The following is an 11,275-nucleotide window of genomic DNA, read 5'->3' on the forward strand; positions in this document are numbered from 1 at the left end:
AGAAATTGTGATTTTGCTGATGTCCGTGGACAGTTGGCACAACATTTACTTTATAAGCAGGGAAATGTGAAGGGATTTTCTTCTGCAGGAATTGTGTTATTTCTTAGGCAAAAGCTAAAGACCAAATAATGCAACTATTTTCTTATGTCATATTTAGTTAGCTATACTTAGTTATACTCCTCTTTTGTTGTTATGCTCTTGTGCGCTGTATTGTGACTTGACAATCAATGTCCATGCCTTTCATAAAACCATATATTTTCCTTTCAGGGGGAAGAAATGCATTATTTTAGGAGGAAATCAACTAAAGCACTTATATCTTATAACTTAGCATATCTGTCTAACACACGGTAATACACGTCTTTCTATAGCTTTTTATTGCATTCTAAAGTACCTGTTTATCAGCCTCATATCAACACTCACTACTGTAAAGACCACTCACTACTGTAAAGACCACTCACTACTGTAAAGACCACTCACTACTGTAAAAAGAGAACCCCCTAACCCCCTGGTGTGTGCCCAGATAAGATACTTACAGGAATCACTCTTCTTGAAAAAAAACCTACAAAGAAACTTGGAAGTCAAACAATCCGCCATCATTGACACAATGGGGAAAATCAAATAATTTATTTTTGAAATGTTGAAATGGCATGGGCGACCGAGGAAAAACAAATTGGTACAATTTAAGGCTAAGTGGCAAACAATAATGCAGGGATGGGGGAGTGAGCTTGCAGGTCTGGGCAGGGGAGATGTAGTCATTGTTTGTGTGTCTGTAAGTTGTTAGTATGTATATGTTTGTTTTTGGAATGTAAGAAAATAAGAGAAAATATATATAATACAAATAAAATAAAAAGATTCTAACAGGAAGTGGGAAACAGCAGTCCATGAATCATTAGTTCCTACCAAGGCCACCCATTCATGTCTATGTAATTTTGGTCAATCCTGATTAAAGTGCTGTACAAAGCTGTTCATGAACAAAGCTATGCAATATTTTCCTAAACCTAGACCATGCCTGTGTTGTTTTTCATTTATTGTAGTATGGTAAACTAAATATATATCAAAATAGTACAATGAACAATAGTACATGTATACACACTTACAATTTCAGCATTGTGTTTTGGCATACAATTATTTTCAAATCAGATAAGACAGCTGAACTTTAACATTGTTCTTTAAATGAACATTTTGAGTGGACGTTTCTAAGGCGTTGAGTTTCAATGTCTGCTCTGACTTGGATACACGTCAATAATGCTTTCAGTGTGTTGTGAAAGTAATGTCGGACGGATTTGGTTTGAAAAAAATGACTTAGCTGTCAAACTATACTGTTGTACTGTGGCCCACAAATCTGATACTGTAGATATGAATAGATTTCACCCAGATTGTCTGAATATTACAACATATTTAATCCACATATTATATTTTTAATACAAAATAACAATTTTATAAAGGAAAATCTCAAACAATATCAGTTAAATCAACGTGCAAGGATTGGAATTCATGTATGAATTTCATTATGATTGTTATTTGTAACTTTCTTGTCAGAATAATGACGCTGAGCGCACCGTTATCAATTGTTATAGCAATTGGATGGAGTGTGCAGTCTCTCACCGTTTAGTTCTACATTCAGTCTTCTTCGATTCAAATCAAATTGTATTAGTCACAGGTGTAGACGTTACAGTGAAATGCTTCCTTACGAGCCCCTAACTGACAGTCGTGGGCCTTAACCACATGGCCTCGTGCCTTTCAATAAGCACTCTGGGGATCTGTGGACTTGTGAACCAGGTATCTGGCCTACTACATACATGTATTTTAATTAAAGGCTCCCTTTGTGAGACCGTGTATCCTGGTGACTGGGGTAGCGGTGGTGGTGGTGACGCCGTGTACTGAGCCCACGGAACGCGGCATGCAGCGCATATTGCCCGTGGTGACAATGCACTGCAGGGGCCACAGCACGATGACCACCAGCAGCACCATCAACATGATGAAGAGCAGCAGCCGCTTCCAGTTGTTCAGATGCTCCAGGAAGCCTATGTGCTGGGGCCATGTCTGAGCAAGGACCTCGCCTGCCTTGCTGGCCCCGATGTCGATGGAGATGCAGAAGGCCGAGGTGGAGCTGGATGATCCGGGGTTGGCCTCCAGTGGCCGCTTGTAGCACAGCTTCTCCCCATCAAGCCACACAGGTTCCTCGTGCTGCTGGTGGCTGGGCAGTTTACACAGTACCTCTTGGCTGGTGGCCAGGGCAGGCGGACCCTCCTTGGTTAGGAGGGTAGGGTGGCGGCAGAATGGACAAGGGATCTTGCTGCTGCCTCCTCCTTCCTGCTCTCCTAGCGAAATGGCCATGAGGCGCGACAGGCACTCCAGGCAGAAGGTGTGGGTGCACTCCAGCAGCTTGGGCGTCTTGAAGACATTGTCGTAGGTGTTGTAGCAGATAGAGCACTCGGGTTGGCTACCAAAAGCAACCATTTTTTCAAGGTCCACATTCTCTTCCAGGGGCCTCACCTTGGTGTGCCACACCTGAAGGATCTGCGCCATCTTGAAGGGGTGTTCTGTATCCTTTGCTCCCTTTCTTTGGTCTTGATTGGCACACCCTCTTTTTCTCTTCTTTGTTTTTGGTGTGGATTATCTGAGAATGAATGAAAATCCAGATTATTTCTATTTTAATGACATGTTCAGATAGTTTCTAGTAAAATAGCGGAGCTTGACACCATGTACCATCTATTTTTAGCATCAAGCAGTGTGTACATAATCCCAAATGGTTCACAGGATTTCATTCAAGAGAATATTATAAAGTAGGTCATAAAAGTTTACGTCCTCACGCAGGCGGAGTTGCAATACCATTATGTTATTCCCTTCAGAATACGATTACATTCTGACCTAATTTAAGGTGATTACACTCACAGTAGTCACAAATAATTCAGCAGTTGGTGGAATTGAATCATAAAGTAAATAAATGTAATGTATTTTTACATATTTACATACAGTTGAAGTCGGAAGTTTACATACACCTTAGCCAAATACATTTAAACTCAGGTTCACAATTCCTGACATTTAATCCTAGTAAAGATTCACTGTCTTAGGTCAGTTAGGATCACCACTTTATTTTAAGAATGTGAAGTGTCAGAATAATAGTAGAGAGAATGATTTATTTCAGCTTTTATTTATTTCATCACAGTTTACATACACTCAATTGGTATTTGGTAGCATTGCCTTTAAATTGTTTAACTTGGGTCAAACGTTTCGGGTAGCTTTCCACAATAAGTTTGGTGAATTTTGTCCCATTCCTCCTGACAGAGCTGGTGTAACTGGGTCAGGTTTGTAGGCCTCCTTGCTCGCACACGCTTTTTCAGTTCTGCCCTCAAATTTTCTATGGGATTGAGATCAGGTCTTTGTGATGACCACTCCAATACCTTGACTTTGTTGTCCTTAAGCCATTTTGCCACAACTTTGGAAGTATGCTTGGGGTCATTGTCCATTTGGAAGATCCATTTGCGACCAAGCTTTAACTTCTTGACTTATGTCTTGACTTATATATCCACATAATTGTCCATCCTCATGATGCCATCTATTTTGTGAAGTGCACCAGTCCCTCCTGCAGCAAAGCACCCCCACAACATGATGCTGCCACCCCCGTGCTTCACAGTTGGGATGGTGTTCTTTGGTTTGCAAGCCTCACCCTTTTTCCTCCAAACATATCAATGGTCAAAATGGCCAAACAGTTCTATTTTTGTTTCATCAGACCAGAGGACATTTCTCCAAAAAGTACGATCTTTGTCCCCATGTGCAGTTGCAAACCATAGTCTGGCTTTTTGTATGGCGGTTTTGGAGCAGTGGCTTCTTCCTTGCTGAGCGGCCTTTCAGGTTATGTCAATATAGGATTCGTTTTACTATGGATATAGATACTTTTGTACCTGTTTCCTCCAGCATCTTCACAAGGTCCTTTGCTGTTGTTCTGGGATTGATTTGCACTTTTTGCACCAAAGTACATTCATCTCCAGGAGACAGAACGTGTCTCCTTCCTGAGCGGAATGACGGCTGCGTGGTCCCATGGTGTTTATACTTACGTACTATTGTTTGTACAGATGAATGTGGTATCTTGAGGAGTTTGGAAATTGCTCCCAAGGATGAAACAGACTTGTGGAGGTCTACATTTTTTTTTTTCAGGGGTCATGGCTGATTTCTTTTGATTTTCCCATGATGTCAAGCAAAGAGGCACTGAGTTTGAAGGTAGGCCTTGAAAAACATCCACAGGTACACCTCCAATTGACTCAAATGATGTCAATTAGCCTATCAGAAGCTTCTAAAGCCATGACATCATTTTCTGGAATTTTCCAAGCTGTTTAAATGCACAGTCAACTTAGTGTATGTAAACTTCTGACCCACTGGAATTGTGATACAGTGAATTGTAAGTGAAATAATCTGTCTGTAAACAATTGTTGGAAAAATTACTTGTGTCATGCACAAAGTAGATGTCCTTACCAATTTGCCAAAACTATAGTTTGTTAACAAGAAATTTGTGGAGTGGTTGAAAAACGAGTTTTAATGACTCCAACCTAAGTGTATGTGAACTTCCGACTTCAACTGTATATCGGTCCCAAGCTAAATCATCCTATCAAAAACATTCTGACATCAAAATGTACATTCATGAGTTTAATTCAATACTGTGACAACAAAAATTAGGTCAACCAAACAAAAACCTGATCTAAAAACAGCATTTATAAGAATTATGTAAATACAGAAAATGTTTGCTCTGTGGGATGTGAATATTCAAATAGTATGTGACAACTGTGTTCAATTTGGAGTTTGGGACAGCAACTATATGAGTCTATTACGGTATAATAGACACTATTTCCTGGGCAGAAATGTATGAAATTGATTGTTGTATCCACAAAACCTCACCCATTGTCTTATACCCATGTCTGTTGTCACGATCGTCTTGCGGTGAGAGAGAGGACCAAGGCGCAGCGTGTGAAAAATACATTCTCTTTTATTAGAGATGAGAGAAACACGAAACGAACACTATTAACAAAAATAAACAAAACAACCGTAAAGCTACAAACGTAAGTGCAATACACACGCTACAAACGTTCTACATAGACAATTACCCACAAAACCCAAATGCCTATGGCTGCCTTAAATATGGCTCTCAATCAGAGACAATGAACCACAGCTGCCTCTAATTGAGAACCAATCTAGGCAGCATTAGACATACAAACACCTAGACAAGACACTGACCCATTAAACGTACAAAACCCCTAGACAATCCAAAAACACATACATTTCCAATGTCACACCCTGACCTAACTAAAATAATAAAGAAAACAAAGATAACTAAGGCCAGGGCGTGACATCTGTAATCTGTCTGTAAATGTTTTAAGTCTGTTTAGTAGCTATAAAAAGCTCAGGAAAACATCAGGAATTAAAGCCTCAAGCAGCATTGCCGGGGTTACGCTGTGTGCCCGCTGTGCCACCATCAGGACAAATTGGACACATTGCCCTTGGACGAGTTACTTCTGTACTATTTACCATGCTTGCCAAATATCAGAACTCAAATTCAAACTGATCATGCAATATTATTTGCTTTTGATGCATTTTGGACCATTTTCAATAATGTTGACTACTTTAAACGTCTTCTTTTCCAGAACCACTGGACCGATCGGGACAAAATTCTCCAAAACTCCAGCTGAAACAATATGAGCCAATGAGCTTGCATGAATGTTTTTTCCTATCCAACAGTGCCACAATGTGGCCAAACTCAACCATATTGTACAGGTTAGCTAGACTCATATCCTTGAGCATATGTGCCAAATCTGAGTCAAACAGATCAAGATATTTGCCCGTTATGTGCTTGCATATGTTGAGTCTTCACAGTGTTTGGAACATGCACCAAGATTTGTTACATTACGATTATCCGTGACTGATGTATATGCATTTATGTGCAGACCATGCCCACGTGAATGTTCATTGGTCAGTTTGACATAACATATTGAGCTGTTTGACGCACTAGTCTGGATTATAGTGCGTTTGCAGTCCTTTGTCCATAGATGCCATATATCAAGTTTTCGCCAAGATCAGCCATTCGGTGTCAGAGGTGTAGCGTGTTTTTCACCAAATCCATGATGGCTTCTTGAGGCAAATATTTCCCTTGTGAGCAGAGGGACCTGTGGAATAAATCACATGACACTAGGCCACACGGGTGCGGCGGCTGACCTTTCAAAGTTAACGTTTTCAACTGCTTGTTATAGTGCCACCATGTGGCCAATTGGCATGGTATCGAACTTGAGTCTTTACCATGTTGCTAAGTTGCACAGTCCTGGGCCTTTTCTTCTCACAAGAGTTAGCATTTTTTTCACCAAAACAGGAACATAATAATAATGAACTGGAACATATACAATAGGCTTTCGCCAGCTTTTCTGCCGAACCCCTTAATTATCACAATGCAATACTTCTTTAAGATCTTCTATGGAGAAAACCCCTTCCATTCTAATGAGTCCTGTGTGGATGTGACCATCGAGCAAAACGGACAACTCGAGCGTGTTCGTGAGTGTCTAAGCTTTCCATGATGGGGTCATTGTCTGTAGCTCAAACCGTTTGGACTTGGGAGATGTTTCCATGAGAACAACCTATTTTGGCATGTTGTCTCACAAACTGTGCTTTAGCACAGCAGAGGCGTGTGGCTGCTATGGGCGTGTCCAGGGCAACAGAAAGTCCGTAGCTGAAACACGGACTCGGGAGGTGTTCAGAACCACTCACATTTCAGCTCTTTCATATTGAGGCGCTGTATTGAAGCCACCGTGCAGCCATCTTGGTACTCATCTATTGTAAGAAAAGATTTTGGAAACATTTACATTGATAAATGTATTCTATTACAGACACTTTAATGCATACTTTTAACTAATATTACATGAGCTAAACATTACAAAAATATATATTAAAAAAAAAATCTATATTTAGAAAATAGTAAAAATTAAGAAAAACCCTTGAATGAGTCGGTGTGTCCAGACTTTTGACTGGTACTGCACATTATTGCTTACTACCAACTAAACCCACTGTAAAGTCATTAGGCAACCTCTTGCATCCCCTGGGCAATGTTCATCAGGGAAATGTTGTGAAACGTTGTCGATAGAAATGTTATGAATAGAACTGACACAATTGGTCATTCTACCTGTCAGAGGCATTTTTGTTCTACGTCAAATATATCATTTATTTCCCTTTTATTTAACCAGGAAAGACCCTTGAGTTAAGAAACCTCTTTTACGAGGGCGATCAGGAAACCTATATGATCTATATCTGAGCATTTCACAAACGCTGTGCACCGGCTGAATGAGGCCCAGCTGTTGAAATCATCTTTCTAGTGAGTGGGGAACAGTTATGTGGGACTCTCATCAGGCAGTACTAGGGATGGACACAGAGCTCTTTGTTATTCCCGGTTTTCGCAGACGTCAGGATGAGCACCCTTCACAGGGACCTCCCTCTGGCCAGAGCCTCAAAGTCACCCAGCCAACCATCAGTCTGATCAACAGACAGATAGTGTTATAGCACCACCACTATTGTACCACAACCATTAGCCATTAGCCATCCAGTATAGTATTGTATACCCTGAGTCAATCCTTTCCTTAACGATTACAAGCGTACCCATGACGTGATGCAGCCACCACTATGCTTTTAATATGGAGAGTGGTACTCAATAATGTGTTGTATTGGATTTGCCCCAAACATAACACATTGTATTCAGTACAAAAAGTGAATAACTTTGCCACATTTCTTACAGTATTACTTTAGTGCCTTGTTGCAAACAGGATCCATGTTTTGGAATATTTTTATTCTGTACAATCTTCCTTCTTTTCACTCTGTCAATTAGGTTAGTATTGCGGAGTAACTACAATGTTGTTGATCCATCCTAAATTTTCTCCTATCACAGCCATTAAAATGTTTTAAAGTCACCATCAGCCTCATTGTGAAATCCCTGAGCAGTTTCCTTCCTCTTCGGCAACTGAGTTAAGAAAGACACCTGTATCTTTGTGGGTATATTGATACACCATCCAAAGTGTAATTAATAACTTCACCATGCTCAAAGGGCTATTCAACTATTTCATCTTGCCATAACAAAGGGGTTAATAATGTATTGACTCAAGACATTTCACCTTTTCATTTTTTATTACTTTGTAAAATTTCTAAAAACATATTTCCACTTTGACATCATGGGATATTGTGTGTGACAAAATATCTCAATATAATACATTTTAAATCATGGCTGTAACACCACAAAATGTGGAAAAAGTCAAGGGGTGTGAATACTTTCTGAAGGCACTGTAACTACATATGCCACTTCCTGACAAATGACAAACTTTCTGGTATTGGTTTGGGTGTGATTGACACCTGAGTTCCTCTAATGCAGGATAGGTAGGTAGCTAGTAGGTACAGGACAGGTGATACAGTAGCTGTGTTGAGGAGGTTGGGGGGGGGGGGGTTTGAGTTGCATGTGTTCCTCCTCGCCACACAGCAGCCCTACCCCTCTCTGTCCGGGCCCAGCTCTGCCAGCTCTGCCAGCCGGCTGGTACAATGTGTCTGCTTGTTCTTCCTGTCCTCTCATTGCTCCATCTACCTGTTGGCATTCCTGCAGAGCCAGCCTCTGCCCAGGCCTCCTGTCTCTCTCTCTATCTACAGTATCTCCCTCTCTCTCTCTCTCTCTCTCTCTCTCTATCTACAGTATCTCCCTCTCTCTCTCTCTCTCTCTCTCTCTCTCTCTCTCTCTCTCTCTCACACACACCACCATTTCAGACACAGAAACAATTGGAGGCCCCCAAAAGAAGTCTTGATGCATCCCCTAAATTCCTACGCAAACTACAATACAACTGCTCCGATGTTGGAAACAATGTAAAACAATCAACTAAGTAGAACAAGTGAGAATATCTGCAGCTTATCTGTGGCCTATGTGTTTAATTCCAACCTTTGTTAAACTTGTTATACCACTGTTAACCTCCCACGATCCCAATCCACTGTTTGCACTTCAGGTAGAAGTTACCCCCAAAGCACAGATCTAAGATCAGCTTACCCTCCCTAACTCCTAGCTGGAACAATCAGGTTTATTTAACAGTCAACAAACCACAACACCGACCACATATCAGTGCTTATGGGCACATTTTCGTGTGTGGGACCACTGACAGTTAGTCATTAATATAATCTTTGTCAGGCAAGTCGGACCTGATTATCTACCACAGGAACATGAGGAATGAGAGCCTTTGTTTTGCCTTTTCAGACTGGTGCTCCCTGAAGTTTCAACCCTTCCTCCCTGCCTGCCCTGTCTCTATCTATACGGCCCGCTTTGGCTATCAGCGGCACGTTTTCACCCTATCGACATTTTAGCCAAGTGACCCGGTTTTGTGACTGCCTCCAAATCTATTCATGCTGCCCGAGCTGAGATATTTTGTGTTGTTAAGTGTTGTGTTTTTCAGATTCTCGGAGTGGAATCTTAGCTTGTTTAAAGTCGTTGGTAACATTTGATGTCTTCCATGAATAAATCTTTATACATGTGTATCAATGTTTACAATTAATTATATACGTATTTATTAACAGTTTATAAATAGTTCATCAATGCTTATTCATGATAGCTTTTTTAAAGTGTTACCAAGTCTTCCTTTTTGAGTGGTAAGCTAAGCTAAGTGCAGTAGGCTGCAGTGCCTACGATTCTACGAAGCAAAGCAGGTAGAGTTATGTGTTGACTTTTTAGGGCAGCAGCTGTTGTTTTCAACTGACTAGCGTGGCCAGAGGCGGACTGGGACCAGAAATCGTCTCTGGAATTTCTAACACAACAGACCATTTTTTCCCTTTGTGGCCCCCACAACAGCCAATTGTTTTCCCTTGAGGCTCCCACACCAGCCCATTTTATTCCTTGAGACCTCCATTATTAGCCAGATAATAATCAATTAGCTCATTTTTTTTTTTTACATGTCCACTTCGGCTAAAAATGGACCAGCCCATCTGGCACCAAATGCTCGAAATGCCAGATGACTTGTCCACCCCTGGGCCTTTGTGTTCTTCAGCTGTGTGTATTTTGAGGTCAGCTGGTGCATAGACAGTTCAACTGCCCTTCTCTTCCATTGCTGCTCTACCTGTTCTCCAATTCTAAAGTAAACGTAACTTGATCCTCGGAAACGTGAGGTGTGCAGCAGCATACAGTTCTCCTCAGAAAACCTGCTCTGATATGAAGTGCATTGATCCACATGTGAAAACATCATCCAAAACAACGTGTTTTATCCTGTATCCGTTGGGACAATCTCATATGTTTGCACTCTATACATATAAGCTTAGGTCAGCAAACGTTTAAAAGTTCCTGCTGAAGTTTCCTCTTACCTGTATAGTGATACTATTGTCAGATGACCCTCTTTCTCTTTCTAGTGTATTACAGGTATTTCCTGATCCAGTCTTCCTTCTGTAGACAAAAACACATCTTCAGGCCAAGTTGGACGACTGGGGGGGTCCCACGGAGGAGGTGTGAATTGTTGGGATCACTTTGCAGCTACAGTATTCCCTGGTCATTGGAAGCTAAACAAATGGAAAGTCAAGCAAGCTGCAGGTGTGCTCTAACAAAGCCTTCACAGTGGCATGAGGTGTTTGCATTTGCCCAGGGGTCCTTCTCTCTCTGTCCGTTGGTCGTCTCTCACCTGCTCTACTCTGCCCGACTCCCTTTTCAGCTCTCTATGCAAATGACACTGCAGGCAGGGGAACATAAAGGTGGCCTTGAGGGAGTGTCTGAAGGGGTAGGACAAGGGGGGGAGGGGAGAGGGATAGGCTAAGGAGACTCCAACACATTCTTGCCTCTCTACCTTACACTCCCTTTCCTTACTCCCCATCTCCTTCCCCCTCTCTCTCTCCTCTCTTTCTCTCTCCTGCTCTTTCTGTCTCTCTTATATCCCACCAACACACTCATGCAAAAACACACTGAGACAATCAAATCAAATGTTGTTACTGCTCTTACCCTATGACAGGTAAGGTTGGGAGTGTTCAGATAGGGTGTTGCCACCCAGCCTATGTAACTGTTCTCAGGGCCTTCCCATCTACTGTGTGTGATCACACGTATAAAATAGTATACGATTCACAGCGCATCAGACCACATGAATGGGTTTGTACTGTCATAACACATCTCTTAGAGACGGCATTTGTCACTGACAATGCATTGACAAGCTCATTGCAGTCCCTTCTGCTTTAGACACTCATTTGTGGTTACACGTGAAAGTTTACCTGGGTCCCTTTAGGGTTGCAAAATTCCGGTAACTTTCCA

General features: G+C 41.5%; 1 protein-coding gene across 1 annotated transcript; it reads right to left on the reverse strand.

The window, feature by feature from the left end:
• Positions 1 to 614: 614 nt before the first annotated feature.
• On the reverse strand, positions 615 to 10,720 carry LOC129860453 (RING finger protein 223-like). The gene is made up of 2 exons (XM_055930845.1): positions 10,348 to 10,720; positions 615 to 2,620 (listed from the first exon to the last, which is right to left on the reverse strand). Exon 2 carries the CDS (start codon positions 2,527 to 2,529, stop codon positions 1,807 to 1,809), a length of 723 nt encoding a protein of 240 aa, XP_055786820.1. The 5' UTR covers positions 2,530 to 2,620; positions 10,348 to 10,720; the 3' UTR covers positions 615 to 1,806.
• Positions 10,721 to 11,275: the final 555 nt, after the last annotated feature.

This window comes from Salvelinus fontinalis, chromosome 8 (assembly GCF_029448725.1).
Source record: "Salvelinus fontinalis isolate EN_2023a chromosome 8, ASM2944872v1, whole genome shotgun sequence".
Taxonomy (NCBI): Eukaryota; Metazoa; Chordata; class Actinopteri; order Salmoniformes; family Salmonidae; genus Salvelinus; species Salvelinus fontinalis.